The sequence below is a fragment of the Dipodomys ordii genome, unplaced genomic scaffold (genome assembly GCF_000151885.1).
Source record: "Dipodomys ordii isolate 6190 unplaced genomic scaffold, Dord_2.0 Scaffold102, whole genome shotgun sequence".
In the NCBI taxonomy this organism is placed as follows: domain Eukaryota; kingdom Metazoa; phylum Chordata; class Mammalia; order Rodentia; family Heteromyidae; genus Dipodomys; species Dipodomys ordii.
In genome coordinates this window covers 6,052,613-6,073,981 of record NW_012267318.1, presented here as the reverse complement: position 1 = coordinate 6,073,981, position 21,369 = coordinate 6,052,613, and the positions used below count along the sequence as shown (strand labels likewise).

Here is a 21,369-nt window from a genome sequence, read left to right as displayed (position 1 = left end):
GCCCAGGCCCAGAGTTCAGGCCCCACGAACAACCACCCCACCCCAGAAAAAAGAATACAAATAAATCTCAAGAACTAGATATTCAAAACTCTTCTCTGAAAAACACTTTATTTTATACTGCTCCAAAGGCTAAGGAATGTAGAATTTATTGAATAACAAATCTTACTTCGATTTAAAAACAACAATCCATTTCTCAAGGATAGTACGGGTGGATGAGTAGCCTAGTTGACGTGTCCAATAAACAAAAGAATCATAAGCTCCCCACCTAATGGCATTGTTCAAGTGTGAGATGGTAATAAAGGATTTTCTACAGAGTGAAGACTAGGACTGAAAAACAAAAGAAATTTTCTGATTCAAAGATTCTCTCTGGGTCTGGGAAGGTCGCTCAGTGGTGAAGCGCTTGCCTTGCATGCTGGAGGCCCTGGGTTCAATTCCTCAGCACCCATAAGCAAAAAAAAAAAAAGCCGGAATTGGTGCTGTGGCTCAAGTGGTAGAGCGCTAGCCTTGAGCTGAAGAGCTGAGGGACAGTGCGCAGGCTCAGAATTCAGGCACACAACCAGACCAAAAAAAAAAGATTCTCTCTATAACACTAGGTAATAAAATTCCTTTCTAGCTAAATTATTAATATGTACACCCTTAAAAAAGTAATGAGTATCATAAATTATAGTATAAATAGGAAGACCTTTAGATTGTAGTATTTCCTGAAGTAGAAAGAAAACAACCTGATAATAATTAAGACCTAAATGTTAGGCCTATGGAAGGCAAGAAAGGAAGCAATATTCTAAAGAAAAGAAAATTAATAAAATATCAATTTAAATTAAAATTGAATTGTTTTGATTAATTTAATTAAATAAAAATAAAATAATTATTTTATTGCTAATCCCTATCTCCATTTGTCAAGTCAATTAAAACATAGTAACTATTACTATAATAACCCATTATCTAAAAGTATGAACCATTGTAACAACGATGAAATGACAGCAACAATTCACTAAATTTTGACAAATCTAATCAGCTGACTAGCCATAGTTTCAGAATAGAAAACTGATTCAGCAAGCCTAAGCAGTTATTTAGGAAATGTTTGGAGCTGAACTGAAAAGTCATAATGAATCAGTTATTAACTTCACTGAGTTACACTAGAATATATAGCTTATACCTGTACCAAAGCATTGCCAAATTTGTCTTTAAATATACAAATTGTATATTATAGAAGTTATTTCTGTTAAAGACCAAACAGTCTTCTTGCCAGGTACCAGTGCCTCACATCTCTAATTTAAGCTACTCAGGAGGCTTAGATTTGAGGATTATGGTTCAAAGACAGCCCCAAGCAAGAGAGTCTGTGTAACTCTTATCTCCAATTAAACACCAACAAAACAGAAAGTGGAGTTGTGGCTCATATGGTTGAATGCTAGCCTTGAGCACAGAAGCTCAGAGACAGTACCTAGGCCTACGGAGTTCAAGCACTGGACTGACAAACAAAAAAACAACTATACTCTTTTGTACCTTTACTAGCAGCTTATTTACTACATATTGCAAAAAATTAACAGTAAAAAGAGCAGCCTTTGGGATCTCATTCCATTCCTTATTCTCGTTTAAGGCTAAGTCTGAATATACTGTGTTAAATAAATTGGGGGGGGAGGGGAGGAAAGAAAGGAGAGCTAGAGAAAGAGGAAAGGAAGGGGAGGGCAGGGGAAGAAGGGAGAGGCAGAGGGAAAGGAAAGAAGGAGAAAAGGGAGGAAGGGACAAAGGGGAACAGGGGGAAGAGGAGGGGGAAGAAAAAGCAAATAAAACCAACTGGTTCTGGGATTGGAAAAGGCTTATTTAATTCCAAAGACCTAAGAATTATAATCACTTACCAGAATGATAAAAATCATACAAATTCAATATAGTTAAGTTACATGGTAGAGAAAATCTGTCAACACAAATTTAACTGAAACAATATGAAATACAGCAGTGATGTTAACTAGAGTATAAAAATTACTATTTATATAGTAAATTATTAGAAGTATCATTAAAGTCAAACCAAGTATCTCACCCTTACAAGATCAGAGTCGTCTCTCTTGTCACTTTTTTTTCCTGGCAAAGGTGAAGACATTGTATAATCTTCATTTTCACTGTGATCCATTTCAGAACTATCAAGCCTTTAATATAAACATTTATAATTATTATTATAATCATTTAATAAAGTAATAAATCACAAGTTCATTTTCCTCAGTTTTTTTGAAATCTAAATTCTGAGATGGATATAAAGAAAACTGGAATGCTTATTAGTACATTAGACTGCCTTACACTGCAAGTTGCCACTCCCTTATTCTTCTCCTATGCTGCTCTCTGCTGCACTCCATACAGTAACATAGCATGACTCTATTTTTTCACTGCCTGGCTTCGGTTGGTTAGAAGGTAAGCATGGAAGTTCACTATTTTGCTTACCAATGTAGGATAAGTACAATATAAGCTAAAGTGCCTGGCACAGAGTAGGCACTCAACAAATACTTGTTACAAATTTAACAGCACATGCTCTCATGAAAGGTCTAGCCTTCTATTACATCCATGGCCTGTTACTTAAACTATTATACATTCTCAATCTCTAGCCATTATGTAAGTAAAATAGATTTTCCTCTGAAAAAGAAAAAAATCATTTTTAAAATTATTTTTATAAACAAAAGTTTATGGATATACATAGTAAAAGGAAATTCAAACTGTAGTAAATGGAAGAAAAACAATCTCCCTCCTATATAAGGTTATCATAAACTTTGCTAAGATTTTATATATTCCTCCCAAAACTTTCTATGCATATAAAAACAAATGCAGGGGGCTGGGAAAGTGGCTCAGTGGTAGAGTGCTTGCCTTGCATGCCTGAGGTCCTGGGTTCAATTCCTCAAGCAGAAAAAGCTGGAAGTGGCGCTATGGCTCAAGTGGTAGAGCATTAGCCTTGAGCTAAAGAGCTGAAGGGCAGCACCCAAACCCCACGATGGACCAAAAAACACAAACACAAACAAAACAAATAAAAAAAACAAAAACAAATGTAAGGGGGCGGGGAGAGAAAGTGGGAGAAAAATGAGGAAGGGAATAATAATGTTTGACAAGAAATGTACTTAGTACCTTATGTGTAACTGTACATCATCTTGACAATAAAATTAAATTTTAAATATGTAAATATATATCCTTTCTCCTCCAACACTGCTCTAACTCACTTGCAGTTCTCACTCACTGAGGACTGTGGAATCTGTTCCATCCTAACTCAGATCTCATCGCTTCTAATGACTACGTAATTCTACTACGTATATATACTGTATTTTAGCCATTTTATAAATGCTAGATAATGAGGTAGGAACTGGATGTGTGTTAAGTAAGATGATCTCAACAGGCCAAAATGAAAAGCCGGTTAACTATGAATTTCTAAAAGTTACAATGGGAAAGTTATTCATTAATCTCCACTGAACTGAGATTAAAAATGATTTTAGAGTTCACAGCGTGTTAGGATAGTGAAACATAAATAGTGGTATTTCTTATGTACTTGCCTCCCTTTTATTCTTCCAGGAGAGCTTGGGTTTGAGCTGCTGCTTGCATTGCTTACAGTTTCCATTCGTGATGATTTGGTCTGTGATTGCTTGCCTGCTGATGAAAGTGGCTTATTAACAGCTCCTAGGACATTGGTTGTTTTTGGCTGAAATGTGAAATACATGTTTATTTCTATTTGTTTAAAACTAAAATTTTACACATCAATAATAGGTCTATTAAAGTATTTACATACATACCATAAAAATAGAACATTATAAATAGAATATAACTTGAACAAATTAAAAAATAATGTGGGTTATTTGCTGGCTGGAAGGCTAGTACAAGTATTAGGCTGCTTTACTCTTCATCCCACCTAAATCTACTATTTGCTAGCATAGTCCATGAAAATGTGCACCTATAATCCCAGCAAAGGAAGCTGAGGCAGGATTGCAAATTTGAAGTCAGCATCACCTACAGTTACCCTATCTAAAAACAAACAAACTACATAGCAGCAATTAATAATTAAGGTTTTTAAGTTATTTAGACAAATAGGCCTAATCGATTTAAACACAAAATTTAGAAGAACAGAATGTTAGAATAAACGAACTATATGGTCAATCATAAAAATTGATTAGACTCTTGCTATGGAACAACATATGTTTTTAAGATTATCATTTTGAAATTAGGATAAGAAGCTGTAGGGACCTAGCCTTTATTGTAAGTTAAATAAAAATAAGTTTATATATCTCAGTTTGTATCTATAAATACAAGTTCTTACAAGTAAATAAAACATAGTTGCTATCTTGAGGTGCAAAATTTTTAAATAAAAACATTAAAAAATTACCACATAAAAATCAAAATGAGTCTCAAAACATACTTTTCCAGGAGTGAAAAATGACTTCATTTCTGGAGGCAGATAATTTTTGGTGTTACTGAAATTCTACAAGCAAGGGAAAAAGAAATAATCAGTGAAAACTTGAATCAATCTTTCAATAAGGTACTTAATAAACAACCAAGCCCAGAACACCTTTTCATTTTAAAGTATGTGTTTAAGATTATCAATTTAAACACAAAATTTCTACTTATCCTACTATTTTATTACTTCTAAAACTTAACCTTGTACTGCCTCCAATGTTAATAAAACATGTGGGCTCTAACATGCTGGAGCTCTGAGACTGCATTACAAAAATGTACACTCTTGCAGAGATCCTTAAATCTTGGGTAACATTTTAAATGTTCCACAGTTATCTCCAGCCTAATCTAGAGTTCACTCTGCATTTTCAAATGGGTAAACTCCAATCAAATGCTTATAATTTCAGATTATCTCTAGTAACATTCTAGTTACCCATTTTGGATCAACAGCATCAATTCACAAATCTGTAGGCTTTGATCACATTTTTGCCATGCTCTTACTAAAAGCTTCAAACCCTAAAATTGAACACTAGATCATCTTGATTTGTTTGCCTGGCTCCATTTTCACATATGTATATAGAATATTATAGCTGTATTTGCCTACCCTCCTCTCTCCCTTCATCTGATACCCCTCCTCTGAAAAAACGTGTTTCATTTTAGAATCACATTTTTTAAACTCCTAACAGTCTTTCTATGTTATTAGTCATGGGGCCAACTCCTGATACCAATTCTCTCTTCCTGATCTTCTACAACCTGGTGTTAAGAATATACTTTATTTCAACTTATACAAATAGTAAAGTTAACTACCTTGTCAGGTTGGGTGAAAAATCGAGCTGGTAGTACTGGGTCTTTAGGAGATTCCAAACTATATGTGGTGCTCTTTGACATGATGATATTCATGGCAACATCACACACGGTATACAGTTTCTGCAATGATATATTTTTAATTAGGTACATAAGTTGGTATCCTATACTCTGTAATTCCTACAGTACTAGAATATGTATCCAGTCTAAAAAACTAATGAAAGTAATCATCTGTGTTATCCTCAGTGGTACTTAATTAGTACTAGATCTAGTATTAGCATTACTACTAAATTAGCATTAGTCTGATATTATCTATAAATAACATTATATTAGTTTCATTCCTAAAATGTTTACAGTAACATAGAATTAGCATTATTCACAAAGAATTACATACTTCATTCATTTTTGCATCATCTGGTCCTTGGGCATCTTTTGTTTGTTTAATATTTTCGACCATCTTTCTAATGAATGCATGACTGTTATTTTCATTTTTGGCCATTAATATTTCCAGAACAAACCAAAGACACCTAAAGAAACAAGAAAGAAGGAAATACAGAGAAAATTTCTTTGTTTAATACAGACAAAACAATTCTAACCATTAATATAATGAACCTAGATTATAACCCCAAGAGAAATTTTAGTTACAAATAAGATACAACAGTATATGCCACTTGGCCATGTTACAATAAGTGAAGAAAGCACACATTACCTCATAATCCCCCTTTTTAAAGTCTTACAGAGTCCCCAAGAAGGAAGGCTACAAAGGAAACACAACAGGTGGAAAGAATGAAGGAATGTCAATCTCAAACCATGACAGTGAGGGAAAACTGCCTCAAGGAATAGTTAGGCCATGGAGTAAGAAGTCATCACATATGCAAGCTGACTCAAGGCTTGATGAAATCTTCAGCAGAACGTTCCACTTCATTAAATAGTTAAAAATTTCATTAATAAATTAGGAAAAAGCCATGGCCAACAATTACAGTCTCCCTAATGAGGAAAAGAAAGTTTCAGAAACCCAGTTTTAATTACAAAAAAAAATCTACTGAATAAAAAACACAAGTACTTTCTATACTACATAGAAAGAGACAGAGAGATAGAGAAGGAGAAAACTCATGAGAGAAAGAACACAGAAATGTGAAGCAAGATACTATTCTAGAAGAGAAACAAATATCCTTTAGGATAATAGGTACAGAAGTTCCTATGGAGTAACTCTTCAGTAGAATGGAGGTTATTTGTAGCTACATCAGGGCCATTTACAAAGACAACCAAAACTGTCTAGTGAATCCAAAATATAGCTGTCTTTTTAAGTATAGTTGTCTATTTATAGTTGTCTGCGAGACAAATAAAGAAGGGTGGCTGTAAGTTTTCATGAGTTATAACCACTCTAATAAAGAAATAGTCTTGAGAGAATTGTTTGCTTATATTTATAGAAATACAAATATGTAAAGCAAAATGTTTAAGTTTTTCCCCTTGTTATGCAAAGTTAGTAGTAAATATAATTCTATTCTCCTGAGATTTCTCAGAAAAATGCTATGAATTGAGAAACCAAGACTTGTTTTCCTTTCCTAAATTATTAAAAGCATAATAAATTAATTGATTCAAAATCACAAAGGTCATCTTTCTTTTTAACAGAAAGAGGGCCAGGGCCTTGAGCTCAGTTAATGAATATTCTCAAAAAAATTATCTCTAAACACTACTATATGGTTTCTACTTTTTCTACATACAGGGTGTGGTGCTTGCAATCTATCATCAATAATCTTTGAAAGAATTTCAATGTCCAAGTTCTAATTTGAACAAAGAATTAATTTGACTTCATCAATGAAACCAAATGTGGATTACATCCCTGTTTATGAATTTGGCTCATCATGAAATTAGAACTTTTTTTTAATGGAGGAAGATAGTTACTGCAAAGGGAAAGAAAATGTGTTTACTATGTAAGCAAAGGAGATTATTGGTTCACTTCATATGAAAATCTGGTTTCAGAAGGCAATAGGAAGATTAAAAACTGGAATGAAAACTTTTTAATGAATTACTTCAAATGGAAAAGGAATGCTACCACAAACTCTTCAGAGAAACAGAATTAAAGTACAGTAATTATGTTAAATCAAGTTTTAGAAAGTTACATAAGAAATATAATGTGAAGAGATGATATGAAAAAGACAAATAAGAGAGTAAATAGAAGCTTAAACTCCTAAGAAAGGAAATGTATCCATTAACTAATTATCATTGAAGTTCCACTATCAGCAGTAAGGAAAAAAAAAACTTTTAGAAAATAGGAAAATGGGATGGAAAAAAAAATCTTACTCTTTCACATCTTTAAGTTGTTCAATATCCTGTACTTTGACATAATCGGGGTCATGTGCCAAAAGGTGAATTGTGTATGGAACAACATACTCTGGTAGGAGAGACAATAATTTTTCTGAAAAAGAAAAGGAAAAAGAAAAAGAAATAACAAAATGAAACATCCAGGTTAGAAAAACAAATCTTACACACTGCCTTTCACACCTATATTTCCTGCACTGGAATAGTTTACCACAACAAGGCTTAGAAGAAATACACTGAAATACCTGTGCTGAGGAACACGATAGTTTGTTCACTTATCAGTCACATCCAATGTTGAAATGCCTACTTATACCACATGCTATACTACAAAAGCAAATGTTTCAGTTTTCAAATGCATATAGAAAAAGTGAACCATAGAAACTATAGCAAGTTTGAGAGACATAAGAGCCTCTTTTCTTGATCATATAAGCAACCTTAGGTTTAATATTCTCCTATAAGTTAGTGAGCAAGAGTACACCCTTCAGAGTCAAAATGACATAAAAACAAAAAGTAATATTCCATCATTTGTAGCACACGAATAGATGTAAAAGAATAGATTTTTTAGGACATTTGAAATAACAAAGAACTTTAAAGTCTAAATTCAAATGTATTCCCATATTGACTGAGATTGGCAAATGCTGTTATACAGGTCAGAATGATAAATTTAACTAATTGTAGTTAATATGCAAAAGAGTGTAATTTGTATTTCAAACAATTCTATTTATATTTATTATATTCAAATTAAAAACTTAGGCATAATGTCTTATGTGTCAACAATGCACCAAATGTTCATTTCATTGCTAAACTTGAACAGAACAGTTTCTATGTAATACTATTAAAGAGCAAGCATAGAAGAGAAGTAACCAGGCTCAGATTCCAGGCTCTATCAAATTGTCTACTAAAATTAAAGTCTATCAAATATTTACTGACTGCTTATAATTTTCTAATGTTTGTTAGAAGCTAAAAGTAGATGAGTAAGATCACACTAAAGCATAAACAGAGGCTGAAGCTATATTCTGATGTGAAAAGTGGCCTACCTACTATATCTACTGATAACTTTGTTGTGCCATTTGTTATGCCACATGTTTTATCCATATCATATTTTAATCTTCATAACAATTGTAAGAAGCAGATATTATTATATCAAGTTTAAAAATAAGCAAACTATAGATGAAATAAACCTGCTAAAAACAGCCAGTGAATTACAGAGGTGGGATATGACTATGGAGTGCTCACTGTTCACAAGTTGAAGAAGTAGAAGAAACAGTAGAGTGATGCATTAACATCAAAATGCTAGTTTAAAAGACTCCAAGGGTGTAAACTATGTTCCCTGGCTTTGTCTGTTTGTTTCTCTGGAGGAAAAGAAAATTTTGAAATAGAGTTGTCTAAAGGCAAAAAGACAGCTGCACAAATTTCAAATGACCTAGAGTACACAGAACAGTATTCAAAGCAGGAAGTGATAGAAAGAAAATGTGAAACTCAGGCTGAGCACAAACTCTGAAGAGTCGAAAGATATTTCAACTTCATACCCTGAAGTGTAGAATCTACATTTATTTAACGCAAGGAAGTGATATTCAGATCTTTTACAAGGGCAATTTTAATAGCAGTATGGCATAGTGGAAGGCAGGAAGGGTTACAGAGGCAGGGAACATTTACAACAGGAAGGCAATTTGAAGTATCTACAATAATCCAAGTGAAATTTATCAAAGAACTAGAGCAAGGAACAGATTTCAAGACATCTTGAGGAATGACTAACAAGATTTGGTGACTGCTGAGCAAAGAAAAAAATTATAATCAATGCCTCTATTTCTATCTTGGATAAGTGAATAGATTTTTTTAATGCTACACTATTTATTATATAAAACAAGTTATAGGAGTCAATAGGCATACTAACTTTGACAGAGTAAGGCAAACTGATGAAAAGCAAGCATATGAGCATCTGTTGTTAATGTTAGCTACTGATAAAAGCAAAAAACAAAGACTGATGACTTGTGGTTTCTCAACTACAAGGCAATGCTTATACAATCTATATACATGTATAAATGTTCTCTTATAAGTACCTCCAATGTCACTACTTACTTTCTCCATCCATTTAGTCATATACACCGGAAGATATGTTTTAATTTAAATGCTCATGCATTCATATTTTTTTAAATGAGGTTTACAGTAAATGAAAAACAGTTAATGAAAAAGTGCTAACCTCTTATCTAACAAATGCCAATTACAATGTAACAAGTAACAGTATTATTTGTATTCTACAAAATATTCAATCAAAGTTTTCTGGCAGGTAGAAAATTTTACTTTTTCTCTCTACTTACCACTGACAGCCGCATGTTGTTTTAGATATTCACGTCTTACATTAATGTTTTTTACCAGGCACTGTCTAGCATGGGCCCGTCTCTCTTTTACAGGATCTTTTGCACAAAGTGCACAGATTGCCATATACTCAAGTGGAAGCCGTAATCGGGAAAGGCCTTTGTGAAGTTTCTGAGCAAACACCTGTCTTACTTGGTAACATTCATCCTGTAAAGATATAATTATTCCAAGCATTACCCTCATGGGAGCAACAGAAAGTTCTATCACGTATGAAGTATGCACTCTACCACTTAAACCGTGCCTCTAGCCCTAAACAAGAATTTCCAGTGTGTACTTGTGTTCAAACAACAGAGGGGTTCAAACTCCAGTACTAGCACAGAAACAAACAAAACTAAAAAGAACATGAAATTAAAGGAAAAGAGGAGAAGCCATAAAATACTGTTAGAAATCAAGAGACAGAAATAAAGAAAAGAAATTCAAGAATAATAGAGCACAGCACTGTGTTAAATATCTCCAAAAGACAAGGAAAACTAAGATCACTGAACAATTGGGCAAAGCAATGAAGACAAAGACTGTAATATGAACAGTGAAAAGGGTTAGGTTAAGAGAGACAAAGGTACATATACTAATTTCTTTTAAAAAATAAAGGAGACAGCACTGTGATTTAAAGGAATAGCAGAATTAGCAGAAAGTTTTGTTTAGAATGAGAATACAAGTTGTGTGAAGATGCTAATAATTAGCTTTTAACCATTAATATGTGTTTCATAGTCATTCTAAAAATATGGAAAATTAAGCAATTTGTACTTTAATTTTAGATACATGGTGACTAAATTAGAGCTGTTTAACAAACATTGCAAAGAAACATTTAACTATCTGCACATCCTTAAGTTTTAAACAAACCCCATCTTTTTCTAAAGCAATGCCTATCTTTTAAAAATATATTTCCATACTTAGTTTTGGAAATTTCCACTTCAATAATATTATCAATAGTATTCTTAATATCAAACCAAGAACCTGCAAGATGAGTAGACTTCAAGTTTTGCCAATTTAAAAATACAGTTTTATTTTCTTTGAAGAAATGTAGTATAAACTGTTTAAACAATTTTCAGTTTCTAACAAAGTAAGATGATCTCCAAAATACAAATGGGAAAATTAAACCAGGAAGTTAATTGGCTCTTCCAAATCTTATTTCAACAACAGCAAAACTTAAATATATTCAAAACAGGATTATGAACAGCAATTAAAGACCAAAATTAGCCAAAAGATAACAATTCAAAACTACACAAAGGCAATATTTGTTTTTAATCTTTATCTCCCTCATTCTCTCCCATTTCTCCCTCCCTACCCAACCCCTACCTCCCTCCCCACAAGTTGTAATGTTCATATCCCATAGTGTCAAGTAAGTATCAATGTTGTTGTGGTTCATCAGTTGTTCTGCTGTTTCTGTGATTCCCTCGCCCTTTCACATATTGCATTGTCTATTATGCAAAACACGAGATACAAAAAGCTAAGAGAAATGAAGAAAAAAACAACAATAGAGGGAAAAGAATGAACTATATACAGGGTCTAATGGAAACCTCTTGTTCCATAAGTTGGAGTTCACGTTAATATGCTTCATTATATATAGTCCTCTGAACTAAGCACTTGAGTTATTGAGATTCCCTCTTCAGCTCTTATCTTGTGGTAGGCTATGCTAAGTCCAGTAAATGAAAAGTTTCTTTTAAACTATCTTATGGTACCTCTGCATTTTTCCCGATTGTGGAGATAGGTAAACTGAGTTTAAGAACAGAGGGAAAATATGAGTAAGAGGAAGAGCTCAATTCTGCTTGTCTTCACAGTCCATGCCTGGGAACTTAATCAAAGAATTAAAGTAAAATCTGTAGAAACAGCCCTGCAAAATAGTTACATAAAAAGGATTTTTAAAAGGTTTATCTATACTTTAAATCATGCCAGTCTAATAAAACACAAGAAAGATTTTCCATGGTATATTGTATATTTTCTGATTCATCCTATTAGATGTATGATCCTATAATTTTGTCCAGTTCAAATAAACAGGTATCTCAAATTAAAAAACAAAACAACTACATGATGGGCTGGAATGTGCCTTAGTGGTAGAGTGCTTGACTAGCATGCATGAAGCCCTGGGTTCAATTCCTCAGTACTACATAAACAGAAAAAGCTACAAGTGGCTCTATGGTTCACATGGCAGAATACAAGCCTTGAGCAAAAGAAGCTCAGGAAGAGTACCCGGCCCTCAGTTCACGCCCCAAGACTGGAGGAAAAAAAAAAAAAAAGGCCTACGTGATTGGCTAAGCATAGAGGCACATGCCAGTAATCTAAACCACACAGCAAGCAAACACTGGGAAGATCATGATTCAAGGCTAGCCTGGGCAACAAACAGCAAGGAGGAGGAACAGGTAGCAGGAAGTACAAGCTCCTGAGTTCAAACCCCAGTACTGGAGGGGGAAAAAAACCTGCTTAGATATTATACACAAATAATTATTTTTAAATAAACAATATAAAGAAAGATGTGTGAAAGAATGGATAGAAATAATAATCACAATGGTTCCTGAAACCAGTGTCAAATTCTTAAAACAAAAACTCAGGGTAAAATGATCAAATGATGGCTGAAAAATTCATTAGAATATTATCTGAACTATTATAAAAGTCCTTTTGCTTTAGTTTTCTCAAACTGAAACTTCTAAAATAATATAGTTAAAAAATAAAAATTACTCTAAGAAATCTGTAAATTTGTCTCTCATTTATTTGAAGTTCAAAAACTCAATACTTGTAGCAATGTTATAGTCAGGAGCAAGGAGATGTGCAAAGCAGAAAAAATGAGTAGTCTGATAGGAATGTCCCCAGCTAACATGAAAGATGAACTAATCCACGGTCTTAGCTCTCAAAGTGAGTGACCTCTTCTGTGCTACTCCTTTCACATTATCTTATCTTGCTTGTGATTCTGAAAATTAAAACAAGTTCTAAACATGTAATAAAATGCTTTCTGGTGGTCCTAAGCATAAGAAGGTCATGATGCATCTTACAAAGAAAATTCATGTACTATTTAAGCTTTGGTGAGGTCTGAGCTAGTTTAGAGTTACAGAAATAGCTTTGCATATATATTAAATGAAGTTGTCTTTAAACAAATAGATTAGTCAAATAAAAAAATCTGTAAACACAGCACTGAAGATACCCTTATTATTTACTTTCCTTAGGTGCAGTGGTTTAGTACATGCTAATTAAGTACTTGGAGTGACTTTATAAACTAGAGCAACTGAGAATAAGAAGTTGACTACACTAGCTGGGTGCTGGTGGCTCACGCCTGTAATCCTAGCTACTCAGAGGCTGAGATCTGAGGATCTAGGTTCAAAGCCAGCCAGGGCAGGAAAGTCTGTCAGACTTTTATCTACAATAAACCACGAGAAAACCAGAAGTGGCCCTGTAGCTCAAGCAGTAGAGCGCTCGCCTTGAGCTGAAGAGCTGAGGGATAGTGCCCAAGCCAAGAGTTCAAGCCCAATGACCGACAAAAGAAAGAAGTTGACTACACTATATTAGAGGAGTGACTTCATAAACTAGAACAACTGAGAATAAGAAGCTGACTACACTATATCAAAAGCCCAAAACTCAAATGACTATTTAAAAATGGAAATGTTTCTCATACGTTAAAACATACACATACAAAATGAAAATCATTTACAATTTTGATGTATCATAGTGAACATTTCTTCCTAATACAGACCATATAAAGTTCTATCTTATCTGGTGGTTTTCTTACATTGATAGCTAATGCACACAGCTGATATTGCTCCAATGTGATGATTTCATGGTAACAGGGTTCTTGAGCTAGTTTCACAATAGCACTCCCAGCAGCGAGTCTTAGGCGTGACATATCTGGTTTACTGGAAAATAAGCAGGAAGGACATGATAAGTGTTTGTACAAAATCGCTACTCTGTTCTACATTTAATTTTATAAATATTCTTCTAGCAAAAAAAGAAAGTAGAAAAATGCTATGGTCTGAGTATCTCATTTCCTCAAATGTTATGTCAAAATCCTAATGGCCAAGTTGAGAGCATTAGAAAGTGAGGTCTAGGGAAGGCAATTAGGCCATGGGGACAGATTCCCCCCAAGAACGGAATTAACGCTCTTATACAAGAAGTCTGAAGGAGTTTATCCTCTGCCATGTGAAAATATACAGGGGTGCAATACTGGCACTCTGGCCTTCCAATTTCTGTTATTTATAAGCTAACAAATCTATGGTTTCTTGTTATAGTAGCCAGAATAGACTAAGACAATGTCTCAGTAACAAAGTGCCATAAATTATGTTTACCAAACTTTGGAAGATGAGATTTCATACTGTAAAAAATTCTCCTTATAATGTTAAGTCCATGTTAGCAGTAGTAAAGTCCTAACTTGATATTACTTCAACTGCCTCAATATATTACTTCAAATACTATACAAAGCACAAGAGATATAATGAAAGCATGTGTAGTTGATAAACACCACTATTTTCTTCACTATTCAAATATTACTGAAAAGCTCTTTTCAGCATACGGAAATTGCTCAATGGAGTACATTTCAGAAAATTCTAGACCAGAACATTCCTAGTTGGGTGGAGGGGCTCATGCCAATTATCATGGTTCAAGTTCAGTCTGGTCAGAGTTAGCAAGACTCAAAGTAAAGTACACCTGTAATCTCAGTTACATAGGAGGCCTTCATTATGTATGTAGGAGGATAGTGGTCAAAGACCCATCTCAGCAAAAAAATGTGAAAGTCCATGAGACTCTTATCTCCAATAAACCACTAGAAAACCGGAAGTGGCACTGTGGCTCAAGCGTTCTCCTTGAGCTGAAGAGTGCAGGAATAGCACCCAAGCCTAGAGTTCAAGCCCCAGGACCGACCACCCCTCCCCTCAAAAAAAGTGAGATTCCTATCTGAAAAGTTTAAAGCTGGAGGTGTAAAGCCCTCAAGTTGAAATCCCAGCACCACTCCTCATCAAAAACAATTCTTCCCTAATATAGTGATACCTTAGTTCAACTACAGATATCTTAGATAATGTTAAGGAAGGAAAAATTCTAATTAAGATCAACTTATAACTCTATAGCAAAGGAACATCCAACATTCACATAACAAATATGCATCTATTATATATAAAGCACTAAGGGAGTTTAAAAGAAGTCAATTTACTCTTCTGACATATAATCTAGCTAAAAGACTTTTTTTGGTGGTGCAGGGCTTACATATAGGGCCTGGGCTTTTTGCTCAAGACTAGCACTCTACCACTTTGAGCCACATTACCACTTCCAGTTTTTTGATGGATAATTGGAGATTTTCCTGCCCAGGCTGGCTCTGAACTGCAGTCCTCATATCTCAGCTTCCTGAGTAGCGAGGATTTCAGGCATGAGTCACCAGCACCCAGCTAGCTAGTTAAAGACTTCTTTAAATCTTAAATCTTTAAATTAATTAAAATGCATTAATTAATTAAATGCATTAATTAAAATTAAATTAATTAAATGCATGCCAACATTATGGTGCTGTATTGGAGAATACATCCCAAAGATGCTTTTTAGTTAATCATTAGCAATAAGCCAAGAGGCTGTTAATAGGTAAATCACAGTACTTAGATCAAAACATACAAAAACCCGTGGTTGGAAGTTATTCCTCACAGGCGTGGGTAATAAGTGTTTCCCATATATTGTCCTTAAAAACTTGCATCTAGTCTGGGATTTCTACTTAATGCAGTTTTTTTTTTTTGTTTTTAACTTTATAAAGTAAAAATTGTTCATCAAAGAAATCAAGTTGTTTTTTTTTTTTTGGGTCCGGTCTCTGGGCCTGGGCACTGTCCCTCAGTTCTTCAGCTCAAGGCTAGCGCTCTACCACTTGAGCCACAGCGCCACTTCCGGCTTTTTTCTTTTTGCTTATATGGTGCTGAGGAGTCGAACCCAGGGCCTCGAGCATGCAAGGCAAGCGCTCTACCACTGAGCCACCTTCCCAGCCCTCTTTTTGTTTTTTGATAGTCGTGGGGCTTGAACTCTGGGTCCCTCACTCTTCAGCTCAAGGCAAGCACTCTACCACTTGAGCCACAGCGCCACTTCCCGTTTTCTGGTGGATAACTGGAGATGAGTCTCATGGGCTTTTCTGCCTGGGATGGCTTTGAACTGTGATCCGAGATCTCAGCCTCCTGAGTAGCTAGGATTACATGTGTGAGAGGCCAGCGCCCAACTAACATCAAGCTTTTTATTAAAACAAAGAACAGAACCCCCTTCTTCCCACAGCTAACCCCAAGTGTTTTTTTTTCTATCAGGAATCCCTATTACTCCTAACTCCAGGTAGCCCCTAACTGTTCTTAAACAGGTTTCTGAGCACACAACTAACACAACAATATGTGATAGATACCAATGCAACATCCTTATACATTTAAAAATATAAACTCCAACTGGGCACCAGTAGTTCACACCTGCAATCCTAACTACTCAGAAGGCTGTGATCTAAGGATTGCAATTTGAAACCAGCCCAGGCAGAAAAGTCAATGAGAGTCTTATCTCTAATTAATTACTAAGACAAAGCTGGAAGTAATGCTGGGACTCAAGTGGTAGAGCACTAGCCTGGAACAAAGAGGCTCAGGGACAGCACCCAGGCCCTAAGTTTAAGCCCCAGGGACCAGGAAACACACACAGATTTAGTTGAACCCACAGATGTAAAACTCAAGTATACTGATGGCCTACTATATTTAATTATTCAAACAAAAACATGGAAATAAGAAAGGGCATACATTATAAAAAATTAAACAACTTATAATTTGCAGTTAGCTTTTTTGCAGATATAGATTTAAAGTTACCTTCCACAGTGTCCATTCTTTTCCCTTTTCAAGAATGATTCGTAGACTAACAAACTACACATTAGATATTCCAAAAAGCAAGAATCCACTGTTTAAAGTATTTGGAATATATAGCATAGCAGTACTTCGTACTAGACATGCTGAGATCATTTTGAAATCAGTGAATACTGAATAAAAAGGATATTACAGCAAAATATAGATGCCTACCAAAAGTGCAATACAAAGGAGGGGTAACAATACTAAATAAGAAATGTACTCATTACCTTACTTATATAACTTTAATCCTGTTGTACATTATCGTTACAATTTAAAAAAATCTTAAAAAAGAAACTAACAGTTATGTCAAGGGTTCAAATACTCTGAAATCCAAAGACTTTGAGGTAATGGTTTCATACCTAATTTTCCCCTGTTCTGTCAAGTCTCCATCACTATGCAGTATTGTTGTTAGCAATCTTAAGGTAGAGGTTCCAGATTTACTGTGATTATTTTTCATTCCAAGTAGCCATCGAACCATCATTTTAATAGCTTGAATCTGTTTAAAATACAAATTCACAAATAAAACTGTTACTACAGATAAAAGAATTTCCAAATCATCCTAAAAAAAAAAAAAAAAGAAATGGTTTTTTTTAATCCGATCGTGGGGCCTGAACTCTGGGCCTGGGCACTGTCCCTCAGCTCTTCAGCTCAAGGCTAGCGTTCTACCACTTGAGTCACAGTGCCACTTCCGGCTTTTTTTCTTTTTGCTCATGTGGTGCTGGGGAATCGAACCCAGGGCCTCAGGCATGCAAGGCAAGCGCTCTACCACTGAGCCACCTTCCCAGCCCAAAAAAGAAATGTTTTTAAGGGAAAAAAAAATTCTATATACATAAAGATAACTGAATATTTTAAAGATGTTTCATCCAAGGGAGTGAAAATTTTTTTTCATTGCAATACTAGTTTTTTCATTATTTTTTGTAATGTTTCCCTAACATGTATCTTGCTCTTCAGAACTTAGAAATAAAGGCATATGAATTTCCCTAACCAGAAAAAAGGCTAAGATCCCAATTGCAGTTATATTCAATCTTTTGTGTCTAAGACACAACACATTTATACTACATTTTAGAATCAGGAAGCACATAACTAGTTCAATACAGTATTAAATTTACCCCATTCTTGAAGGGGTACATAGTACCTCTCTTAAAAAGTAATATATGTACTATCTCTTTAAATGGCCTTAAACAGTCTTTGGCACACTGCAGACAGGAAGATTTTTTTTCCTGGGCATTTGGTAAGCATGAACTTAAGTGCAGTAGCATGACTTCTTGTGTAGTGTTGCTCTCAACTACGTCAAACTTGCTGCTGGAGACCAATACTGAGAAAATGGCTTATACTAGGAATAAAAGTTACCCAAATCATTTAGCAATGATAAAGGGTTGTTTCACAGGGTCACAGACATATAGAATCTGAAACTGTAGCTTATATTATAGAACACAAACACACAAAGCCCAGAAGAGTGAATAATAGAACTTCCAACTAGAAAAACATCAAAATTTTGTGTATTTGTCCTTGACCTTCACATCTTGGCAGATTGAAATGAAGTCTACACTATAGATCATAAAATAGTTTATCTATGTACCAGTTATAACAGTTATAATCTCTTACTCAAGGAATTATAGACTATATTTTTTAAAGAGTAACAAGTTTTCTTTAATACCATGGGAAAGATAAGTCCATCTTTAAAATCTGGATTATCATCTTTACTAAATAATAGAAAGAAAAGCAACATTGTCTCTTTGCATTAAAAGCTGATTTCTAAAATGCAAAACTATAAAAAAAATTTTTAAACATTTTCCCCTCATTAAAAAGCTGATTTCTAAAACGAAGAACTATGAAAAAACTTTTAAACCATTTTTCCCCTCAAATTAGATTATATGCTGCTACCCACATGGCCCTAGTTGCTCATTACTACCCTACACTCACAATATAAACGATGGTACACAATAAATATAAATACCTCAGTGCTTTTAGTAGCTATATATTTCCAACAGACTTAAAAATTCTACTGTGTTTAACTTTGACTTTAAGTATCACTATCCTTCAATATTGTGAAACTTGTGAAATTTATGTAATCACTTAATCTAAATAAAAAATTATTTTAAAAAATTCTAATACCTTTAATAATATTATAACATAGTAAGTACATTAAAATTCAACAAATATATGTATTTCTTACTTTGACCATTGTTTCAGGAGAAACCTCTTCATCTGGAACCCAAAGTTTAGTTGTCTTTTTTCCTGGAAGCTAAGGAAAAAGGACATAAAATATGAATATAAATTTTTGTGTTCATTTGTTAGTAAAATGTTTACCTTCTTATAGTGATAGCTAAACTACTTTTATCTAATCTATTTACTAAAAAAGGTTGAAAGGTATATTCTCACTAGCACTCAGAATACTCAACACACAAGATGATCTTTTGTAAGAATACCCCAGGACTGATTTAAACCTCCTGGACACACTTCCATATGTAGATCCTCCTGGTTATTCAATAATTAAAGGCATCAAGCAGACTCAGAGCATAGGTTTTATCTGTGTTTTTGTGGTGCTGGCTTGGAGCTTGTACTCAGGGCCTGTGTGCTGTCCCTGAGCTTCTTTGGTCAAGGATAGCACTCTACCACTTGAGCCAGAGCTCCACTTCTGACTTTTTTTCAGGTAGTTTACTGGAGGTAAGAGTCTCTCAGACCTTCCTGCTCAGGCTGGCTCAGAACCGCAATCCTCTCAGATCTCATCCTCCTGAGTAGCTAGGATTACAGGTGTGAGCCACCAATGCCAGCTAGCAGTGTAGTTTTTAAGTAAGAAAAAAACTATTTCTAGAAATCTTAAGCAGGGGAAAAAAGTCAGGTATATTTCAAGGTCAAGATGAGCAGCAAAAGATATACATTAGTATTTTCCTGGGGGCTGCCAAAATCACGAAACTTTTGGAAAACACAAAATGTAGAATAAAATAAAAACAGAACTGGAAAGGTTACACTTCCAAAAAGTTGTTTCACAAGGTCACAGAGATATAGAATCTGAAACTGTAACTCATAGAACACAAGCACACAAAGCCCAGAAGAGTGAACAGAACTTCCAACTAGAAAAACATCAAAATTTTGTGTATTTGTCCTTGACCTTCTACATCTTGGCAGATTGAAATGAAGTCTACACTATAGATCATAAAACAGTTTATCTATAAACCACTTATAAGCAGTATTTTATATATAATGCGTTACTCAAGGAATTATAGGCCATATTTTTTTAAAGAATAGCAAGTGTTCTTTAATACAATGGGCAAAATAAGTCCATTCTTAAAACCTGGAATATCTTTATTAAATAGCAGAAAGAAAAGCAACATTGTCTCTTTCCATTAAAAAGCTGATTTCTAAAAAGGAGAACTATGAAAGAAACGTTTAAACCATTTCCAGAGAAGGAAACACAAAAAAATAATCCTGAAGTAACCTGAAGTTTGTGGGAGACGGAATTTAGGTGAGCTGCCAGGAAATGGAGTCAAACTTGAAGTTTGACATCCCATTTTCATACACAGGCCAGGAAACAAGGAATTCAGTTTATATCAGATAACCTTATGGCAACAAAGCAGGTAATTCCAAATCTAGTAAGGCAAACTCCCCTAAACATACACACTTAAAGATTTAGGCCCATTTCATTAGTTGAGATATGCCTTTAAAGTATGAAGAAGAAAAAAAATGAGAACAGAATCATGTTAGGCTCATTCTGGTAAAATTTCTGAACTAAAGATGTCATGAAGAACACAAAAGCTAGCCAGGCACCGGTGGCTCACACCTGTAACCTAGCTACCCAGTAGGCTGAGATCTGAGGATCATGGTTCAAAGCCAGCCTGGACTGGAAAGTCCATGAAACTCTTATCTCCAATAAACCCCCAGAAAACCAGAAGTGGAGCTGTGGCTCAAGCCTTGAGCTGAAGAGCTCAAGGACAGTGCCCAGGCCCAGATCCATGACCAACAAAAAAAAAACAAAAAGAACCCACAAAAGCTTTTATGAAGGAAGCTATCAATAATACACCCAGACACACACTTCAGAAATCAAATACTTTAAAAAAATGCTTTAAAATTTATGTAGCCAGTAATTTGAAACAAAGAATTCTTATCATCAAAGGTGAACACATTCATAGCAGAGCTTTTCAAAAAAGGGATGGAAATGGAAATGTGCCAAAATCCACTGAGAATAAATTTGAGAATTTCCCATGGAATAATGCATAAAGAGGTTAATGAGTCAAAGAACTATAGCTAAATTTAATAACAAGAATTATCCTTAAAAGCAAGCAACCAAGAATAAGCAAAACTTCTTCACTGGAAGAATATACTCATTCAAACTCTCAAATTACAGAGAGAAGGGGGGGAGGGAGAAAGAATAAGTACGTGTGTGTACATGCATGCAAGTCCCAAGGCTCAAGATCTCTTGAACTTGGTGAACTTGAGCGTTGCTGAGCTTTTATTACTCACACCTGGTACTCTACCACTTGAACCCCACCTCTAGTTCCTGTTCTTTTGCTGGTTAATTGGAGATAAGAATCTCTCATATTTGTCTGCGCAGACAAGGGCAGAAAGAACCAGAATCCTTAGATTTCAGCCGCCTGAATAGCTAGGGTTATAAGGTTCAAGATACCAGCATACAAATCTTCAA

General features: G+C 34.7%; 1 protein-coding gene across 5 annotated transcripts in view; it reads right to left on the bottom strand.

Moving 5' to 3' along the window:
- Pds5b (PDS5 cohesin associated factor B) overlaps window positions 1–21,369 on the bottom strand; it is a 112,975-nt gene that overhangs the window by 9,562 nt on the left and 82,044 nt on the right. For 3 of the 5 annotated variants that reach the window (XM_013027308.1, XM_013027306.1, XM_013027311.1), the window contains exons 21-30: window positions 18,904–18,972; window positions 17,087–17,223; window positions 13,631–13,754; window positions 9,858–10,062; window positions 7,522–7,636; window positions 5,612–5,744; window positions 5,221–5,340; window positions 4,379–4,441; window positions 3,522–3,667; window positions 2,036–2,141 (exon numbers count right to left, since the gene is read on the bottom strand). In XM_013027308.1, the coding sequence (XP_012882762.1) occupies window positions 2,036–2,141; window positions 3,522–3,667; window positions 4,379–4,441; window positions 5,221–5,340; window positions 5,612–5,744; window positions 7,522–7,636; window positions 9,858–10,062; window positions 13,631–13,754; window positions 17,087–17,223; window positions 18,904–18,972 (1,218 nt within the window). The remainder of the gene's footprint in view (window positions 1–2,035; window positions 2,142–3,521; window positions 3,668–4,378; window positions 4,442–5,220; window positions 5,341–5,611; window positions 5,745–7,521; window positions 7,637–9,857; window positions 10,063–13,630; window positions 13,755–17,086; window positions 17,224–18,903; window positions 18,973–21,369) is intronic. The other 2 variants (XM_013027309.1, XM_013027310.1) reach the window with 1 other exon arrangement.